Source organism: Ochotona curzoniae, unplaced genomic scaffold (assembly GCF_017591425.1).
Source record: "Ochotona curzoniae isolate NIBS_2020 unplaced genomic scaffold, NIBS_Ocur_1.0 scaffold_2476, whole genome shotgun sequence".
NCBI lineage: Eukaryota > Metazoa > Chordata > Mammalia > Lagomorpha > Ochotonidae > Ochotona > Ochotona curzoniae.
The window spans coordinates 15,690,278-15,711,761 of record NW_024467095.1 but is presented as its reverse complement, the minus strand read 5'-3'; the positions used below and the strand labels follow the sequence as shown (position 1 = coordinate 15,711,761).

Genomic DNA, 21,484 nt, shown 5'->3' with positions numbered 1-21,484 from the left:
CCTGCTTTTGTTAACAGGGAGATGAGCCCTGGTGTGGCAGGACTTTTTTGAATTTTCTTCTGTGAACTCTCTGGCAAGGACATGTTCATAAACAATCATCCTGGAAACCCGTTCGTTTCTTTCTTTTAAAAAATATTTATTTGTTTGGAAAGGCAGGTCAGATTTATGGAGAGAAGGAGAAACAGAAAGATCTTCCGTCTGCTGGTTCACTCCCCAAATAGCCACAATGGCCAGAATTGAGTCGATCAGAGAGCTAGGAGCTTCTTCTGGGTCGCCAACAGGGAAGCATGATCCCAAGGCTTTGGGCCATTCTCCAACTGCTTTTCCCAGACCACAAACAGGAAGCTAGATAGGAATTGGAGCAGCTGGGACACAAGCCAGCGCCCATGTGGGATTCCTGTGCATGCAAGGTGATCTAGCCATTGAGTCATCACATCAGGCCTATTAGATGGGCTGAGCAGAAGTGACTATAGCACCTTGCAGAAGTCAAGCAGACCCTCCCATTCTGGAATATTTGGAATGCAGAGTCACCCTAACCTTGTCTGTGTGTAGAAGGTCATCACCCACCATGAGCACTCCACACTGTCACAAGCAGGTGCAAACCAAGGAATTGCCTGCTTCTCTCATTCCCCACACCTAAGAAGTAGAAAGGCCCAATACTGTACACCGTGGTGGCCATTTCTCTCACATGGTCATCCTGCCATGTGGAAGTGGTCCTGGGCTGTCTCTCACCAGGGAGCAGACTGTCAGACTCTCTCCCCTGAATAATAAAATTCTTCACCTAAACTAAGATTCTTTCCATTACTTTCATCCTCTACCAGTGGCCTTTCACTCCAGAGTCAGCCTTCCAGTAGGCCTGGCTACTGACAGTCAATCTTTTACATTTCCTGGTGTGTGGTATGGTTTTATGTGGCCCCATATCACTTTTAAGGCCTTTAATCTGCTTTTTAAAAATTTTTTAAAATTTTTTAATCTCATGTGCAAGCTACTTGATACTGATCCAAAGGCAAGGTTCCTGGTGTAGCAGCTGTCCTGCTGGTTGGAAAGTGCCTGGTTCAAGTTCCAGCCCTGGCTCTCATTCTGGCTGCTAATTCCAGAGTCCCCGGTGATATAGCTCCTTTGCAAATATAAAGTCTAGCTTCCCCCCGCCATTTTTGCCTCCTTGGAAAAGACAAGGTCTGTCCAATTTTAGTGTAAGAATAACAACTGAGATAGGGCCCAGCATGGTGGCATAATGGGCTAATTCTTGCCTGCAGCTCAGGCACCCCATATGGTTGCATTTTAGAATCTTAGCTGCTCCATTTCCCATCCAGCCCCCTGCTTCTGGCCTGAGAAAGCAGCAGAGGAGGACCCAAAGCCTTGGGACCTGGCATCTACCTGAGACCCGGAAGCTTCTGGCTTCAGAACAATATAGCAATAGCTTTTGAGGCTATTTGGGGAGGGACCCAGTGGTTGTTTGTCTCCCCTTCTCTCTGTAGATCTGCCTTTCTATTTCCGTATCTATCTATCTATCTATCTAGCCCCTATTGGAATGTGAATTCTACTTCTCTGAGATACAGGAAATAAAAAAGGATCAGGAAGTTCCCTTGAGGGAATGCAAAGGGCCTACCCTCAAACTATCCTTGACAAGTTCAAAGTATCAGCTTTCATTGCTTTTAATTTTTTTTAATTGGAATTGCTCTTAATTTTTATGATGAGGAAGTAAGAAGCCAGTATCTGAGTTTTCACAAGAACAGAAGAGGGAGGGCCTGGAGTGGTAGCAGCTAAAGTCCTCACCTTGCATTCACCAGGATCCCATATGGGCGCCGGTTCTAATCCCAGTGGTCCCACTTTCCATTTAGTCCCCTGCTTGTGGCCTGAGAAAGTAGTCGAGGACAGCCAAAAGCCTTGGGATCCTGCACCAGTGTTGGAGACCCAAAGGAGGCTCCAGACTCCTGGCTTTGGATTGGGGCAGCTCCAGTTGTTGTGGTCACTTGGGGAGTGAATCACTGGACGGAAGATCTTTCTGTCTCTCCTCCTCTCTGTATATCTGACTTTCCAATGAAAATAAGGTATATCTTTTTAAAAAATGGGAGAGCCTGTGCCAGTCACACCCCTCTGCTGGCCTTTTTGCTCTGAGTGAGGTAGACAGGATTAGAATTCTAGCCTGGACCCAGTGCAATGGCTCAGTGGCTAAATCCTTGCCTTGCTTGCACTAGGATCACATATGGCACTGGTTCTTGTACTGGGGAGCTGTACTGGGCCTTTATACTTCTCAGGTGTGGGGAATGAGAGAAGGTAGCAAGCAGGTACTGCAGAGGCCAAGCATCAGAGAGCCAGAGCAATGGAAGCACACAACCAGGAGAGTAAGCCCCTCCCTCTCACGGGCTGTTAGGGGGCTTGCGAGGGGACGTGGTTACACAACAATGCAACACTGCTCCCTGTCAGGTTCTTGGTGATGACAGGTGAGTATCACAGGTGCACAGAAAGGACCCCATGATGGATGTGGTGGGGAAGGCAGAAGGGGACCATTTTAGCTGCCCCAAATGATAACAATATGGGATGACAGTAGGGTGTAGCATTGCAGTTGGCAGCGTAACCAGTTTTCCCACAGTGCCAGCCCTGAGAGCTAGCTTTATCCACTGGTTCACTGCCACCAGTAACTATAAGAAGTGAGACTATGTCGCCAGAAACCTCAACTCAGTCTCAGGAATCTACACTGAGACAAAAGCATCTCCCAGGCCAGAGAAGACAAAGGGGAGCAGCTCTTAACTGTGAGATCTCAGGGAAACATCCAGAATGGGACGAGCTGGGACTCGTTACTCCTGGGTGGCTCCTGTGGCTCTGGGCTGAGTCCACCCACAGTCTGGGCAGTTTGCTGGCAGCCAGGCCCTGCCCTCTGCTGGACCCAATCCTGATGCCATCCTAAGCTCCATTGTATAATCCCTTTCACACCTGTGCATGGGCTGTTGCCAGGGCACAGGGTGGGTCTTCATGAATCTGAGGTCTGAGTTAACTTCCAGAAAAACAACTCGGGCCACATTCCGCGCAGGGATTGAGTTGACGAGGGAACTGTTGTGAGGTTCGGTTGCAGGACTTCATTATGTGCCCTTTGAGGGACTGTGCCCAGCTGGGTGGAGGAGGCACAGATAAGGAGCCCAGGGCTGGCCGAAGGTGAATCTGCTTCCTGCCCGGTTGCTGGGGAGGCTGACATCAGGCGTCTGTTAATTGCAGACAGAAAGGAGTGAGAGGTTGACAGCTGATCCCCACCCTAAAGCTGCACGAGGGTGAGGTGCGGTCACTGCACAGATCATGGACAGAAGGTCATTGGCCCTAACAGGTGCCAGCACTCTAACGACCCTGCTCGGCTGCCTTTTACTTTTCTTACTCACATGTGCCCCGCCCAGGAGTCTCCCCTGCTCCCGTTGGTTTCAGCTCCTCCCAGCCTCCTTACACTGCTGGACTTGCGTCTGCTCCCATGAAGTCAGCTTCCACCTCAGTCACACCCACCCAACCCTCCTTGGGGATCAACCTCACAGCCTCAACAAGCTTTTCAGGAGTCAGTGGGGCCGGCCGCGGAGGAGCCCGTCCTGGGTATGTGGAGTCAGGGGACCTTCCTTCAAATCACCAACGTGCCAGATTTGATCTGTCGACAGGTGTGGCGCTCAGATGCCTGCTACCTGTTCATGGTGTTCAAGGTGTTTTAGATGGTCTTAGGTAAGGTGTCCTGAGGCCCGAAGATTTGATTCCAAAACTTGGCCCTAAGCTGGCTGTGAAACTTCAGGGGGAGAATCTATATGTAAGTGTACTCCATCTCCTGATGACCGTCACCCAAGACAGACACTTGCAAATGTTGTAGGCATTTGGGGGATAGACTCAGTGAAGAGTCTAGGGCCTGAGCCTCAGCTCGGTTAAGGTGGACCTCAGGAATCTACGCTCTCTGTGGTCTTGGCCTTAGAGGAAAGATGAGGAAGGGAACATCGTCGTTTGGGAAGCGTCACAAACAAGACACACACGCAATGCCACTGTTGCAGCACCAAGGCCTACCACCTGCGGCAAGTGTGGCTACCCTGCCAAGTGCAAGAGCAAACATAACTGGAGTGCCAAGGCTAAAAGACGCAATAGCATGGGGACTGGCCAGATGAGGCACATTGAAATCATGTAGCACAGATTCGGGCATGGCTTCTGTGAAGGGCCAACCCAAGAGGGCAGCTGTTGCTGTATCCAGTTCATCTTCAGAGTTTCTACAATTAGTCAATAACTATTGTTTTTTTCCCATCTGACTACCCTCTCCTGCACTCCTGGGCATCCAGAAGCGCCAGGGAGAAAGTGATTGTTAATGATGCAGTTCTCACTGTGTTCCACAGGATTGGCATTCTATAGCAGAAACCAACTACTGTGCAACTCTTGGGGTTAATCATCTTTAGTTAAATGGAAAGAATCTGTACTTCTGGCTAGTTTTTGGTACACGGCCTGGGGGGCCTTGGGGAAGTACAAGGTTCTCTCCTGGAGGTACTGGCCATAAAGTTTTGAGTGTAGCGAAGGGAGTTGGCACCTCCTACCTGAAGCCAGGGAGGGAGCCTGAAAAAAGAGGCGCCACCCATTATGTAGGTACTGCCAGTGCGAGCACAAACAGGTGTAGCCCCAGTGGGAAACAGCCTGAGAGCTCCTTGGAAATTCTAATGGACCTAGGACGTCCACGCCTACGTGTGTGTGTGTGTGTGTAGGGGGGAACTTCAGGCTTGCCTTCTGTATCATGGAGCTTGGGTCTGAGTACTGGATCCCAGCTTCCCAATGATGCTCCCCCTGCAAGGCAGGTGGTGAAGGCTCGTGCAGTTAGGTTCTGCCATCCGTGTGGGAGACCCGGATGGAGGCCTCAGGTCCAGTAGCTGCAGCCCTGCAGGCTGGAACTCACAAAGAGCTGTGGATTTCTCTCTATGTGTATGGGACGTCACGCGAAGTGAGCGCAGGACCAGGATGCTCGATGCTTGTACAAAGACGCCTTCTCAACGTGCTCTGTGCTAGCCAGCAGTGGACACGCCTGCACACAGAAGGAGTTAAAGGGCCGAGGGGGTCACCTTCCGTGTAGGTCTATGACACAAATCACCACGCGACCCTGTGGGATGCCCATTCATTTGTACATTTATTTACCTGAAGGTGTTAAGGAAACAAATATAACATGAAATAAGTTAGAAGAGAAAGTAATCATCCAAAAATATGAAAAGGGATCCTTTTCAGGCAATATAAAAAAAAAACCAGACAGAATATTACTATTGACAAAGTTAACTATTCCTAAGAAACTTGTGAAACACAATGTCCTGAGCCCCCATGCCCCCAAGCCCTCCACCCACACAGACACACACACACAGACGCATGCTCCCACCCCGGGTCTTTATGTTCAGCCTGGTCCTGCCCTTGGAGAAGTCTCTGAGCATCTGATTCTCTCTCCTGACAAACGGGAACACCAGATCCTGGATACACTTCCTTTTTGGTGGGGCAGGTGGTCTGTGGCTGCAGATGAACCTTCATGTATAAAGGAAAGGGAAGCTCTCCTTCTTCCTCTTGTTTCTAATTTTCCTTGGAAAACTTCCTCCAAACTCCCTCCGGGTCCAGAAGCTGTGCCGGGCAGCACAGCCCCACCAGGGGCACTGTCAAACCAGAGCAGAGCCTTTTGTGTTTCTTTTGAGGTGACTGGTGGCATCAGAAGGCACCTCAGGAGGGCTGTGCAGGAGGGCTGTGCGAACTCGCTGTGCATCCCCTTATGGCCCCACGGTGTCACTCCACCTGTGTGGCCTTTTCTCGTCCTTTTCCGGCTACTCCCTTCACACGCCACCCCTACAAAGTGCCTCACACCGGTCCTGCACCAATACTATTTCAGAGGTGCCAATTTGGGTGCCCAGAATGAGGCTAATGTGGCAGGCTGTTTCACTCCAGTGTGCCTAAGGCAGTGCCTGTGTGTTAGGAAGTGGGTTCCATGCTGTACTGCCCAATTCAGGAAGACGCTCAAACAACATCTTAGGAAACAGAGCTGACCGGCCTGTGTGCCTTTGAAAGCCACGGGCTGCACAGGTATGGATGTCTCTGTGGCTGCAAGGAGAAAAAAGGCCATCCAACAGTCACGTTGCTTTGGGAAGGGAGGGGCCTCGGCCACCAGGTGGCGTCACAGACCCGTGTGGAGGAGCAGCTTACTGGGAGGCAGCTGGCATTCTTCCCTCCAGTCTGTCCCTTACCAAGAGCACCTGTGCCCCAGATCTGCAAGCACCACCCACACTGGCCCAGGTCTGACAGGGCGTTCTCGGCTCCTGTTCCCTGGCCACTCTCCCATGGCCCTCTCTCATCTGGGATCCATAACGGTACGACAGGCTGAACCAGGGAAAGCTGGCATAGGGGACAGGATAGCCTTGTTTTAGTCACAGCATAATGAATAGAAAACCCAAATATCTTCCTTTTCTTTTTTTTTTAATACCCAAGATTATGAAACCCAATACTGCAAATCCAAGCACCACTGTGAATTACTGCTGTGTGGCTGCCATGCCTGGTTCTCACTCCTTCGCCAGTGCCAGTCTTGGAGGGGCAGTGCATCCGTGTGGCTCCCAGGCCTGGCTGCCCCGGGGGACAGCCCGTGACAGGGCGGCTGGAGCCCATCCCAATCTCCAGGTCTTTACCCCAGCACCTGGGGCGCCTGTCACATCCTGTATTCCTGCTAGAATTTTCCTTGAGGCCATGTTGAGGGCTACTTTTTGTGCAGAAACTTCATCTTATTGCCTAAAAGAGAAAGTGAGGCAAAGAAGGGGGCATTAAATTTTGCCCTTCTCATCTCAGACGTGGTGAGGATAATGGTGCCTCCTCCCCCCCCCCCCCCCCCCCCCCCCCCCGGTCCAACAACTTGCTCTGGAGAATTGGGGGTGGGGGGGTGGGGCTCTGCCTCCTCTGGGTTCCCCAAACACTGCCCTGTTATTCCTCCAGCCTAGTGGTGTGAAAGCCACAGAGAGCTGTGGCCGCTGCGGCCACTGGGAGAGCCCTGACCACAGTGTTTGTTACCCCTAAGGGACCAGGGAGGCTGAAGGCTGCAGCAGCCTGGTGTCTTCCTAGACGCTGTGCATCCCACACAAGATGCAGACACAGTTACCATGGAGACAGAGGGAAAGACAGCTCTTCCATCCTCTGGTTCACTCCCCCAGTGGCCGCCACAGCCAGAGCTGAGCTAGGACCAAGCCTGGAGCCCAGAGCTTCTCCTGGGTCACCCACGTGGGTGCCGGGGCCCAAGGACTTGGACTCCTCTACCTTTCCAGGAGCATTAGCAGAGAGCTGAACCGAAAGTGGAGCATCTGGAACTTGAACCAGTGCCCTGATGGAATGCCAGTGTTGTATTTGGTGGTTTAACTTGCCTTGCCACAATGCTGGCCCCTCTCCTGTCTTCTTCACCCTCCCTTTTCCACTAGGGGTCTGTTTCCTGGTTCAACCACAGCCCCCGGCTTTCCAGGGGAACCCAGAGGCTAGTCCTAATCCTGACCCCTAGCCCCATCCTTTGGCGGCCAGCTGTGCTTTGCAGGCTTGGTTGCCCCGGAGTTTGGGAGTAGTGGAAAGAAGGAAGGAAGTGGCTGGGGGTTCTGTTTCCGTGCTGGGACAGGTTAGGGCAGGAGCTTAGGGTGATGGGCACCAGGTGCTGGCCTTACCCAGTCCCTTCAGGAATCTATTGACGCCACTGTGCTCTCCGCTGGGCAGCGTGTCCAGGTACTCCTGGGCTCGGACCTCGAACAGACCTGTGGACAAGACAGACACATGGCAGCTGTGCCGGCCCCCCTCTCTGCACTGCCGCCATGCGTCCCCCATAGGCAGTGGCACACTCTGAAGTGTGGGGTGTGTAGAGCAGTGAAGACTGCCTTGCAAAGTGTGACACCTGCCTTTGGGAACGCTGTACAGCTCAGTCACAAAACCCTCTTCTCCCACGGGCACCTTCCCAGTGCTTACACTGCCAGGAACATGGCTTCCAAGATGAAGGAGGCGGTGGGGAAGTCCCCATGTCCTCGCATTTCCCCTAAGGGAGGCCTGAGCTCGCCGGTGGCTCCCCGCTGTGAGCTCCAGGAGGGAGACCCTTGAGGGTCCCCCCATTGCCCGGGACCACCGCCTTGAACGTCCTCTTTTCTGAGGGATCTTTCAGGCTCTTTCTGCACAACATTTTTTCCCCCCATTTTATTTATCTATACTGGTAAGGCAGTTATATGGAGAAAAAGAGAGAGAGAGAAAGATCTTGTGCCATGAACTTGCCCCTCTGGAACAGACCAGGACACAGTTCCTGCCTGTGCCTCCTTCCCTGCCCTTCCTTGCCGCTCGTCTGTTCACCTGTCCACTGAGCCTCCTGGAGTCTGGGCATCACCACTCACCCTTGGCGTCCTGCCGGCGCAGCTCCCGCTCCTGGATGAAGCCGCGGAAGGTCTGGGTCTCCATGAAGACTTCCAGGAAGCGGCGGAGGCTCTTGGAGGAGACGGCTTTGCGGAAGGCCTCCCGCTGCAACGTCCTCTCCTCCCGCTCGCCCGGCGTCAGGAACAAGGAGTAGTGACCCACGATCTCCACGAAGAAGCGCACAAAGGCTTCGGACACCACCTCATTCAAGGGGCTGGAGTCGGGGCCTGAGCCAGAGGACAGGGAGTGGGGGAAGATCAGGGATGGTGCGGGCAGGGCCTTTAGGGTATGCCACCCGGTAAGCAATCTCATTGATTACAGCTTTCCCAAGTTCCTAGGTATTGCTCCCCCACACCTGCTTGAACAAAAAAGCAGTGGAAAAAGCGGTGATAGATGGTGATGGGGGGAGAGGGAGAGAGAGGAAAAAAAAGAATCTTGCAGCCACAGGTTCACTGTCAAAATGGCTATGTTGCTGGGGCTGGGCCAAGGCAAAGCTGGGGCTAGGGGACCCAGGATGCCAAGTCCAGGTCTCTACGCGGGGGGGGGCAGGAACTGAAGTACGTGAGCCATTGTCTGTTGGACCGAAAGGAGAGCAGCTGGGGATCAAGCCAGCTCTCCGACACGGGACAGGTTGACCTAGGCGGTGGCTTGCCATGCTGTGCCGCGGGGCCTGCCTCTCTTTTTGCCTTTGACACAGACATTATAAGGTTTAAGTAGGGTAGTGGAGCATTTTTTCTCCAACTCACTGGCAGAAGGAAAAGCAGAGACAGAGGCTGAGGCCCATTTTTCTCCTGGCGCCTGGCTATCCCGTTTTTTCCATTTGGCCAACAGGAGCAGAAGGCCGTTGTCCACATGACCCCTGACCCTAACAGAGGAAGAGAGCAGGTGCATTTCAGAGGTGGCTGAGCACTTACCATGCTTGCTGTCTGGAGACCCCTCATCCTGCTCACCAGCCAGGTCGTTTCTCTGTTCCAGAATGTGTTCTAGGGCCACCTGCAGCTTCCGGGGCAGGATGGATTCCTCGTCATCCATCTGCAAGGCAGACGAAGCAGGCGGTCCTCAGGCCAGTGCCCCTGGGCATGGCGATCAGCAGGATGCCCTGGACACACTTTGGGGCAGGCCTGGCTCAGTTCCCAGGTTGGTAGGAACTTAAGAGCCAGGGGTCTGAGGTTTGAATTTTGTTTCAAATAATCTGTGTGGGACTGTTTGCTCATTTAATTTACTTACTTATCTTAAAAAAAAAAAACTATTTGAGAGGTAGAAGTGCATGCACACACACACACACACACACACACACACACACACACACACACACACACCTTCCATCCGCTGGTCTAGCCCTTAAATGAGCCAGGTTGAAGTCAGGAGCCAGGAACTGAACCCAGGCCTCCCACACAGCCCATGGACCTGCTGCAGGGGAGGGCCCAAGTACTTGAGCCATCACCTGCTGCCTCTCCGGGTACACACAGGCCACAGCTGGGACTCACAGCCAGGCACTGTGATGAGATGGGAGCCTCCCAGGTAATGTCTTTGGACCATCTTCTGCTGCTATCACGCCGGACCCAAACATCTTAACCATTACTCCAGATGTCCACTCTGCTTTCCGTACTTTTAAAACTGGCTACTGAGCCTGGTGAGATAGCATAGCAGTTAACGTCCTGGCCTTGAATGCCTGGGGATCCCATATGGGCACTGGGTCTAATCCTGGCAGCCCCACTTCCCATCCAGCTCCCTGCTTGTGGCCTCGGAAAGCAGTCGAGGACAGCCTACTACTTTGGGACCCTGCACCAGTGTGGGAGACCCGGAAGAAGCTCCTGGCTCCTGGCTCCTGGCTTGAGTGGCTCAGCTCCAGCCATTGCATCTGCTTGGGAAGTGAATCATTGGACAGAAGATCTTTCTTTCTGTCTCTCCTCCTCTCTGTATATCTGCCTTTCCAATAAAAACAAATAAATCTAAAAACAAATAAACAAACAAAACACCCTGGTTACTGAGATGGCACTGTGGTGCAGCAGGCCAGGCTATTGCTTGCAACATCTGTATGCCACACTGCTGTGCTGGCTCAAGTCCCTGCTCTGCAATTCTGGCCTGGCTTCCTGCTAGTTCTCCTGAGAAGGGGCACACCGTGGCCCAGGTAAGTCTGTGAGCTTCTGGCCACCTGCCTGGGAAGTCCAGATGGGGTTTCTGACTCCCGGCTTTGGCCTGGCCCAGTCCTGGCTGTTTCAGCCAGTTACAGCAATGAATAGCATGGCAGATCTTTCCCTCTCTCTGTCTTTCAAATAAATTACCCAATACATTTAAAAGTGGGTTTTGATCAATACCTCACTATAAAGATTTTTTCTTTGTGAAGACTTTTTTTTCTTTTTAAAGAATGTTTACCAATTTTGAAAGAGAGAGAGATCTTCTATTAGCTGGTTTGTTTCTCAGATGGCTATCATAACCGATCCTGGGCTAGTCCAAAGCCCGGAGCTTCCTCTGGATCTCCCATGCCGGGAGCAGGTGTGCAAACTCCTGAGCCATCCTCACTGCTTTTCCCAGGCCATTAGCAGGCAGTTGGATCAGAAGCGGAGCAGCCTGTGCCCCTGTGGGATGCTGATACTGCAGGCAGTAGTTTTACCTGCTGTACCACAGTGCCAGCCCCTCACGGTAAAGATTAAATACAGGCCGATTCTCAATGCAGGTTTCCCTCTGCAAGGTAGCCGGTGTTATTTGAGGGTCTCTGGCTGGGATTGATGACTGATGTGATTCCAAGCTGGCTTTATGAGCTGGGGTTCAGAGCAGGCGAACCCTGGGAAGAGCCCACCTGAGGACTTTTGGGAAAGGAAAGTAGAACGAATGACAAGAACAACTTCATGAATACTCTAAAGCTTCTGAGCAACGTGACAAGGTCACGTGTAGAAGCCATCCATCGAGTGTCCAGGAAGTCATCCTTGGCTGTCCTTTGCATGACTTGATAGGAACTAGAACTCTCTGGAAAATGCCAACAGGGAAACACACGTGTGCTATTTGCTCTGACAATGAAAGTAATTCCTGCTCATTATGGAAGCTACCTGAGAAGTATTTAAAAATCAGGAAGCCCAAAAAAAAAAAAAAATCAGGAAGCCCTCATCTTCTGCCTTCCTGTTAACCTAGTTCCCCAAGACAACCAGCAATAAGGTTTTAGTGGGGTCCTTTCAATCCTTCTTGCACACGCACACACACACACATATACATACCCCTTTCTCCTTCTCTTCTCCTAAGAACAGCAAAATAATGTTTGCAATGTTATGTCCCAAATTCTCCCCCATTCACCAATCCTATTGAGAACTTTATTATGAAATGTTCTTCAAACATAGATTTAAAAAGATGAAGTATAATTTATACCAAGACTCGAACTGTTGGAAGATGCTGTTTAGGGTTGGAAGGTGGGGCAGTCAGTCTTGTGCCCTGAGCCTGGGGTCCAGCCGCCTGGCACTGCCCTGCTTTTTCAGAGCTCAGGGCTAGACCCCTGGGATAAGAGGATGAACAGAGAGGGTGTGGCCACAGCTGCGGGAGGGCGCCCACTCACCTGTCTGAGGAACCGGCTGTTGACAAGGTCAACCACAAGGACCTAGAAGACACAGCAGACAGGGCTGTTAGTGCCACCGGGGCTTTGTGCACACCAGATGGGCTCAGAGCCTTTCCCTTGGTGGCACTGAGGGACAGCTGGGATGGGCAGAGTGCAGCACTTACGGCTTCCTGGGATTGGGGGTAGGGAGTGGGGAGGGCCTTCCTGAATGCCTTCCAGCATTGGCCCGGTCACCTGGCAGCTTGCGGGACTCCCTGCCCTGTTCCCCGAGGCTAAGGCACAGTATGGCAGTGGAGGTGCTCAGCTGCCCACTCTCACAAATGCTACCCTTGATGCTGAAACCCCAGCCTGGGCCACTGGCTATGCTGGAGGAAGGGCCTTGGAGACCCCTGACCACAGCTGGAAAACACATCCCAGAGTCCCTGCCCAGGAACCTGGTGGGCGGCCCCCCGGGCCTGGGTTGGGTGGGTGGCTGGGGGGACCTGAGCCACTGCACGGATCCCAGGGCCCCCATAAGCCCCTTGCAGTCTGTAGACCTGCGAGCGGAGGCCTGCATGTTGCAGTCCACACTGGAGGGACTTTAGGTCTCAGGGCAATGAGAGGAGCAGTGGAAGAGCCGGGGCAAGGGCACTGGGGGCAGACGGCCAAGCATCTGTTAATCCTAGCAGACAGGCGGGCGTTCCGAGGAAGGCACTGGGGTCAGAGAGATGCCCATAAGCTCTTCCTGCTGATTGGCCCAGGCCTTGTTCATGAAAACCAGTTTGGCTAAGGAAAGGGCCTATTCCAGGGACCAGGCCTTGTCCCACAGGCCTTGTCCCCCTTGTTGTTAGGGCTGAACCTCCGTGATCCTGCTGGATGGGGGGAGGGAAGGGAGGTCTGGGGTGATGGCTGTTTCAGAGTCGGACACGGGCTCAGCTGGCAGCCAGCTGGAGGTCTTCCTAGGCACTGAGTCCACGAGTGACTTCACTCAGAAGGTGAGATGGGAAGCTTGGCATTCCCCTGCTCTCCACATCCCGTGCCCTCCGTGAGGAATGCCAGGGGCTGGGCTGGGCCCGCAGGGAGCTCACCTCTTCCAGTGGCAGTTCCCGGAGCAGCGGCAGCGAGCTTGACAGCAGCCCGATGAGGAAAGGGGTGGGTGAGCACACGATGTCGATCATGGCAGGCGGCAGCACCGGGATGTAGGTGTGCTGCCAGCTGAAGGGGTAGATGAGCGCCACCATGGCGTGGCAGCACTTGGACAGGGTGCTGCAGCCAGGGAGAGAGGCCAGTTCAGCAAAGGGCAGGAGATGGGCCCTCCTGGCCTCAGCATCACTCCCCACCCCCGCTGCGTGGGTCAAAATCACCATCACCCCCTCCCCCCCGGGGCTCGGCATCACCACACCTACCCCTGCCAGCTCAACATCACCATCACCCCCGACCCTGGGCTCAGTATCAAACTCTCCCCAGCCTCCCGCTTCAGGCTCAGCATCAATACTGCCCTCCCCACCCCAACATCACAGACTGTGGCTCTACTGATTTGTATGTCCTTTTCTTTTCTTTTTTTTTTAAAGATTTATTTTATTTTTATTGGAAAGGTGGATTTACAGGGAGGAGGAGAGACAGGAAAATCTTCCGTCAGATGGTTCACTCCCCAAGTGACCGCAATGGCTGGAGCTGAGCCAGTCTGAAGCAGCTGGGACTCAAAGCTGCACTGGTGACAACTTCACCAGGGTAAACAGAGCATCAGCTCCCATAGTGCCTTTGACGTAGACGCTAGCAGGAGTCAGTCTCCCTTAGCTTGCCGTTCATCTTCACCCCGGAGGTTCCAAGCCTTATTCAAGATTAACTCCAAGGAAGTTGTACAAGCTTCAGACTTGCTCTCTAGGATTCCTAAATGCCAGATGCAGAATTCAATGATCATTTCTATTTGGCGAACTTTCCCCTGGGAGACTCTATTTTAAGATTTATTTATTTATTTATTTTTTGGCAAGAAATTCAAGTCCTGATGAGCAATGTAACCACAGACCCCTACTTGGCCAGAGCTCACTTTGCTCTCATCATGCCTTCAGAAGAACATGCCAGCTTCCTGTGGCTGACCAACACAAGGAAGGCGCCATGGACCACCCAGAGGCCTGCACACAAGCTGGTCATGGACTGCACAGCTGCCACTTTTGCCTGTAAGATTCACTGCCCGTATCCTTGGGAGGAATCCAGGATGTGGACCCACACCCACAGAGTCCTGATGATTTTTTGCCCTGCATATTTCTTTCTTTCTTTCTTTCTTCTTCTTCTTTTTTTTTTTTTTTTTTAAGATTTATTGAGAGAGGAGAGGAAGAGAGAAAGATCTTCCATCTGCTGGTTCACTCCCTGTAAGGCCACAATGGCCAAACCTGAGCCGATCTGAAGCCAGGAGCCAGGAGCTTCTTTCAGGTCTCCTGAGCAGCTGCAGGGTCTCAAGGCTTTGGGCTGTCCTCTACTGCCTTCCCAGGCCACAGGCAGGGAGCTGGATGGGAAGTGGATGGGGTTGCCAGGACACAAACCGGCATCCATATGGGATCCCTGCGCAGGCAAAGTGAGGATTTTAGCCACTAGGCTACCATGCCGGGCCCTGCCCTGCACATTTCAAACACATTCCCACCTTCTGGAGGCAGGGGCTGTAGTGCACGAGCTGAACAGCTACCTGCTATGCCAGCATCCTGTATCAGACCTTTGGCTGGTGTCTGGGACACTGTGCTTCAGATTCAGCTCCCTGCTGATGTGCCTGGGAAGGCAATGGAAGATGGCCCAAATGCTTGGATGGATTCTGGCCACTCCCATGAGAGACCTGGCTCCTGGCTATTGTGGCCATCTGGGAAACGAACTTATGCATGGAGGCTCTTACACTTGCCTTTCAAACAAGAAAAAAACAAACAAATAACAAAACAAAATAAACATTGACAAAAATTCCTACTTTCTCCCATACCTTGTGGTCAGTAATCGGCTTGCTGCATTTCCAGAAAATAGATCCAATTTTAGGGGTTCTATGACAATTCCTCCCTAGAGGAATTATTGTAAGAGGCAAAGACAGACAGAGCCATTCCCATCTGCTGATTCATTCTCCAAATGACCAAATGGCCCTGATGAGCCCAGGAACTCAATACAGGCCCTCCAAGTGACAGCCTCAGCCATCACTGCTCTCTCACAGGCCTTCAGCAGCAGCAGGATGGAACCAGGAGTCAGAGGCAGGTGGCAACCCCAAGTACCCCAAGTACCTAGGCTGAATGCCTGTCACTAAGATCAGTTCAGAAAACAGGGACAAAGATGACAACTCAACTGGTAAACTGTTGGCCATGGAGGCGGGTGATGGCATTATTTCTTTTTTTTTTAAAGATTAATTTTAATTTTATTGGAAAGGCAGATATACAAAGAGGAGAGACAGAGAGGAAGATCTTCCGTCCGATAATTCACTCCCCAGGCGACCGCAACAGCTGGAGCTGAGCCAATCAGAAACCAGGAGCCTCTTCTGGGTATTCTACACGGGTGCAGGGTCCCAAAGCTTTGGGCCGTCCTCGACTGCTTTCCCGGGCCACAGGCAGGGAGCTGGATGGGAAGCGGGGCTGCCGGGATTAGAACCAGTGCCCATATGGGATCCTGGGTGTGCAAGGCGAGGACCTTAACCACTGCGCCATCGCACGGGGCCCGGCATTATTTCTTTAAACAACTTTTTTTTTTTTTTAAAGAAGTAATCAGATCTTTTTGTAGCTTTAGCAAAGGTTCCCACACCTGGTTATGATTAACACCTTGTTAGCTGCAACATATGGTGTCTGGGGTACGCACTCAAGGACAGCATGCTGGCAGCTATCTGTGGAGTTTCTCATTCCTCTTGCTCTCCAGCCCACATTATGATTTAAAAAAAAAAAAATCTTGCCTTGTCAAACACCAAAAGGAAAGGTCAAGCTCTGCAAAGAATAGCTGGTGGCAGCTCTTCTCCAAAACATGCTATAGAAAAGAAAGGATTCTTTGGAATGTTGTTCCTCAGCCAGTGCTGCAAATGCTGGTTCCAGCGTGCACTTGCTAGAGTTGGTGGTCTCGCAGCAATACGCAAAGGGCAGGTCAAGGGTCTGGGCATACACAGGACGACCCTCCAAGCAAAACCTGCCAGCGCCTCATTGTGGGCTGGCTTGGTTGCAGAAGGGGCTGAAGTGTTTCAAGGCAGTTTGAACAAGAGCCCTGGCAGCTGGCTCGCATTACAGTGGGGGTGGAGGGAAGAACCCCAGGCTCCCGCAGCTGTGATCAATTGTCCAAACAGGGACGGGAAGAGCATGCATCAAGGCGAGGCTGGCTGGGCCACAGGGTTCAAAGGTGGGCACACAGGGGCAGACATTCAGCCCAGCAGTTAAGACAACCCCACATTCAATTCCCATCTCGGGCCCCCTCATTCCTGCTTCCTGCCAATGCAGAACCCAGGAGGCAGCAGGTGCTGCCTTCAGTAGTCGAATTCCTGCTGCCCTTGTGAGAAAACAGGATGGAGTTCCGGGTTCCTGGCTTTGGTCTAGCCCTGACTCCTGTGGGCCTACAGAGTGAGATGAGGATTAGGAGACTAGGGAAGAAGGGTCAGGTTCTAGAACATTCCTGAGGGCTGAAGCATTACTCCAGCTCAGGGCACAGCTGGGAATGCTGCAGCTCACCTGGAGAAGCAGCCTCGGTCCCGCTTGCTGCCAAGCCCCTATGCCACACTTGGGCTTTCTACGCCCAACAGGCGTCAGCCCACCACTTGGCAGTCAGAACGTGGCCCCGAGCTTCATCTAGAATGCTACCGGATGAACAAGCTCTCCAACTTACACCAACACCTGAACGCTGGAAAGCATGGTTCAAGTATGCTCATGCAGCATCTGAACAGAGCACGCCCCTTACGGAGGTCAGCTCCAGGGATGGGAGTGTGACGGAAACCCAGGTCCAGGCTGGTGAACGTGGAAACCACATGGGGAGGCGGGTGTCACCCACAGGCAGCGTGTAGCAGCTTAAGGCGCACACAGCGGGAATCCCAGGAAAACCCGCTCTGCTATCTGTTGTTTTAGCTAAAGCCCTCCCCCTTCTTCAGGCCTTGGATTCGTAGAGAAAACCCTTGAACACCCTTCCAGCTCGAACATTTGCAAACTCTGAATCTCATAAAAGACAGAGGGAGAGAAAATGTTAGGAAAATGCTAGCAAATGCTGGAAATAGGAGCTGTCTGTTGAGGCCACAAATTGAGCCCAGGGTGTCACAGGAAGGTCCCTGGAGGCTTGTTGGACAGAAGGGCAAGGGGTCACCTGTTATTCTGAGGAGCTGATCGAGAGCCAGGCCTCAGGGTTTTTGAGCCACTGTGCTGAGTCCAGAAGGGGAAGACCCCACCAAGGAGCCACTGTGCCCTGGGAGGGAGCTGAGTGCAAGATCAGAGCTGGGACATCTTTCCAGCCCCAGAACTTCTGAGTGATGGGTTTGGATCCGAGAACGATGGAGTTCAAGGCCACGCTATCCTCTAAATCTTTCTCCAAATGGCATCTTCTTGGTGGTTAATCAGAATTTACTCTTATGCTATTAAAATAACATTTTCATGGGATTTGCCTCAATGCAATATGCTTACTTCAACCACTCCAAAAATCAGCCAGGCCTCTGCAGTGTCTCTGGATGCAAGAGCACCATGCTGGCTGCTGTGAACAACTTGCCAGCAAGCTTTGAGCAACTGCACCTGTCTAGAAGTGTGCTCCCGAGCCCCGCACCTTCTGGGGGAGCACACATGCTGAGCACAGCTGAGTCTAGAGAGGCTATGGGACCCTCCGTGCAGCTTACAGACCCTGATTAACCCACAATGGAGGCCAGCTGCAGCTCCTGCTTGTGACACCAGCATCTCACACTACAGTGCCGGCTTGAGTCCTTGTGGCTTGGCTTCTAATCCAGCTTTCTGCTCTTACGCCTGGGAAGGTAGCAGACGATGACCCCAGCAGTGGGGTTTCTGCCATCCACATGGCAGACCTGGATGGAGGTACTGGGTGCTAGTTTCAGGCTGGCTCAGGCCTTGCTGTGGTGGCCATTTGGGGAGTGAATCACCAGATGGAAAAGCTCTCTGGCTCTTGTCTCTTGCTCTCTCTCTCTCTTTCTAGCTCTGTATTTAAAATAAATGAGTAAATAAATAAAACCTTAGAACCACCCCCTCCCCACTGCCACTACCAAAGGAGGCACGTGCAGGGCACAAGCGAACATGTCTGTGTAGACACCAATGTGCCAGTCAGGGCTCAGATGCCAGTGTCAGCAAGAGCCAGCCATCTAACGTTACCACTTACCACTGGTTTATTGCTCGGCTTTCAGCTTAATGCATCACAAAAAAAGAGTTAGCTTCTCAAATATTAAAACCTTTGTCCTAGCTAAAACTTCTGTACAAAAATTTTTGTGCTGATCAGCCTGGTCTGTAGGTTTAGCCAAAACCTTGGGGAACTGCAATGAATAAACTGACAAACAAAATGTTTACCAGCGGGAAAATGAAGGCAGGGGTATAGGAAAATATTTGCCTGGGTTGTCATGGCAACAGAACAAACCCTTGCAACAACATTCTTTCTTTCCCATCCGTCAAGCTAAAGGCCTTTTAGAAACACTCAGAGTCCACTCTAAAGATGAAACGGAACAAAACTGTTATTCTAAATGTGATAGGTTTTTGGCTCAACTTTAAAAATCCTTTTATAATTCATACAGTGTTTGCCACAACTCCCCAACATTTCTTTTTGAAGTGGGCAGGCCACTAGCAGGGATGGGCAAATACATTGTGTTGGTGGGAGAGCGCTGGGGGTGGTGACTGTGGACCTCGGGCAGGTGACTGTCACGGGCCACGTCCTATTCTCATGCTTCGTTGGGTGGCTTCCCTGTGATTGGGGCCAGGGGAGGTAGCAGAGCAGGGCTCACCACTGGGGTACTGTGTAGTGTCTGGGGCCCTGAGAGTGACAGCGTCAGCTGATTTTCCTCCCAGAAATGACTAGGTCAGGCAACTTCCCCATACCCTTGTGCGTCATGACCTGCCCAGAGAGCCCTCTGTTCCCATGGCTACTTTCCCATGAATGGGACATGGAGATCCTGGGCCAGGGAATCTCAAAGCTGGGAGGAAACACTTGGGGTCACCCCACTGGGCTGCCTCACTGGGGCCCTGCAGAAAAAGGCACTGGCTTCCCAGTGGCAACTGTGACCTGGCTGCCAAATCAGGCCCGTCTTAAGGACTTCAGTGCTACTTGTGTGGACATCCAGGGTCCTGGACTTTGCTCTCCGCCGGCTTTGCTGACCATGCTGGCCTGGCCCCAACTCCTTCTGCCATCTGCTGTGGAGAGAGGCAAGCTTTCCACTGGCCACTTCTTGGAGCTCTGAGACTGGTCCAGCCCTGACTGTTACAGTCATTTGGGGAATGAACCAGCAGATGGAAGATCTCTGTCTCTCAGTAATTCTGCCTTTCAAATAAATACATGGTTTTAAAAATAGAAAGTAGGGCCCGGTGCAATAGTGTAGTGGTTAAAGTCCTCGCCTTGAACGCGCTGGGATCCCATATGGGCACCGGTTCTAATTCCGGGGGCCCCGCTTCCCATCCAGCTCTTGCCTGTGGCCTGGGAAAGCCTTGGGACCCTGCACCCGTGTGGGAGACCTGGAAGATTCCTGGCTCCTGGCTTTGGATTGGCTCAGATCCAGCCATTGCAGCCACTTGGGGAGTGAATCATCGGACGGGAGATCTTCCTTTCTGTCTCTCCTGCTCTCTGTATATCCGCCTTTCCAATAAAAACAATAAACCTAAAAAAAAAAAAAAGAAAGAAAGAAAGCCAGTGGTCTGTCAACAACAACAACAACAACAACAAAAATAGAAAGTAGAAAGTAAGCAAGCCAGACTCCTACAAATGAAGGTGAAAATCACAAGGGGGAATGGGTGCAGACAAGCCCCTGTGTGTCATGAGGCCCAATGACTAAGGATGCCCAGGGATCCTCGCCATTGCGGAAGACCTCCGTGTGCTGAGCAGGGGAAAGTGCACGCACAGAGGGTCTGACAATGCAACTAAGGTGTTTTAGACATATGGACACACACATACACACACACACACACACACACATTGTGGCTGGGCTCTGGCACTAAGGAGCAGACCAGAATCACTCACACCCCTGCTGCCCCACCAAAGCCCATCTCCCTAGTGGCAAGTGCCGCCAAAAAACTGAGGGGCATCTTGTGCCCACGGCGAGAACACGCTTCAGGCTGACCCCTGCCAGGGGCCTCCAAAAACACGGTATCTCCAAGGGCACAGTGCCAGGCACCATGGACGTAGAAGAGGGGCCGAATTCAGTATGCTGCCAAGCAGACCACATGAGCAGATGACTCGTCTATTCTGTGAAGCTACCCCAGGTGGGCGAATCCAACCACAGCCCAGCTGCTCCCTACAGGGGTTCCCTTCTGTCCCCCAGGACTGCTGCACTCTGCCCAAGGAACCGAGCCAGGGTCCGACCTGCTAATCCAGAAATTGGTCCAAGGCGAGGTGATCACGTGCCCTCCCAGACACCTGAGCAGTGAGCATCCTCAGGCTCCTTGAGTCCCTGGGCCTTTTGTTACCTTCCTCCGCGAGGGGCCACTGTTTCTGACAAGCTATACTCTCCCTCTTGGTGCCAACTTGAGCTTTCGCTGTGTATTAACTCAAAAACTGGTGGTGCCCTCCCCCCGATAAGCCCTCCTCCTTGGCCACACCCAACTTCATTTCCTAGGCATTTTCTCTGGCTGGGCCCACTGCAAGTCTGACATCTTTATCCTGGGGTGGGCATCAGGGTAGGCCCGTCTGGCTGCCATCTCTCTCCTGGGCCTTTCCCTCCAGCGTTGTTTGCTTGTCCCCCAGGTGCAAGTGCTGGCGTGGGGACTGCCTAGGCCTGCGGGGGATTAGAGAGCGTTACTGCAGGAATGATGAAACCCAGGCCATGGACTGAGCGGCTGTCACTCGTCCTCAGTTTGCACGAGCCCGGCACACTGGTTTCTGAGTTCCCAGGGTTCAGGGCCTGGGGTGAGAGAGCAGGGAGCGGGCTGAGATGAGGGCTTGGATCCCCACCACATCTCGCACTGGACTCCATGTGGGTACACGTTGTCCTTTTCTCTGCCTCCTTCTGTTCCCACGGTTCCCGACCTACTTCCCTCCCCGCCAGACCACACTCTCTGGCTTCTCTGTTTTGGGCATTTCCTCCTGCTATCTGAGCTCTGCAGACAGCCTCCATCGTTGCTGCTGGCTGGCCCCGCACCCCTGTCCCTCCCACACCACTCCCACATCTGGGCCCTCAGGTTCAAATGCAGGTAGTCCTGAGTCAGTGTTTTGAAATAATGTAGAGAATCCTTTTTTTGTAATTTTTTTTTTCTTAAGGAGCTTAGAATTTTACCCAGATCCTTCTGGCATCTCCTCTGAGTCTTTTCTGATTTCTGACAAGGTGTTTGCAGATCACTAAGTGAGACCAGTGGGATGTGGGTAGCATCCTTCCGGGCAGGTCTATATGCAGAGGAGGAAGCCGCTAGGACAGGTCTGCACTCTCGCCCATGACCCTGCGCTCTTCCTGAACTGGGCCCTTCT

The 21,484-nt window shown here is 52.5% G+C and overlaps 1 protein-coding gene and 1 pseudogene across 1 annotated transcript in view; one reads left to right on the top strand and one right to left on the bottom strand.

Moving 5' to 3' along the window:
• Positions 1 to 3,944: 3,944 nt before the first annotated feature.
• Positions 3,945 to 4,262, top strand: LOC121170696 (annotated as a pseudogene).
• Positions 4,263 to 6,421: 2,159 nt separating this feature from the next.
• Positions 6,422 to 21,484, bottom strand: part of DENND2A (DENN domain containing 2A) — a 69,432-nt gene continuing 54,369 nt past the window's right edge. The window contains exons 14-19 of the mRNA XM_041002330.1: positions 12,994 to 13,171; positions 11,927 to 11,968; positions 9,297 to 9,414; positions 8,364 to 8,609; positions 7,656 to 7,742; positions 6,422 to 6,744 (exon numbers count right to left, since the gene is read on the bottom strand). Coding sequence (XP_040858264.1) covers positions 6,713 to 6,744; positions 7,656 to 7,742; positions 8,364 to 8,609; positions 9,297 to 9,414; positions 11,927 to 11,968; positions 12,994 to 13,171 — 703 coding nt within the window. The 3' untranslated portion in view covers positions 6,422 to 6,712. The remainder of the gene's footprint in view (positions 6,745 to 7,655; positions 7,743 to 8,363; positions 8,610 to 9,296; positions 9,415 to 11,926; positions 11,969 to 12,993; positions 13,172 to 21,484) is intronic.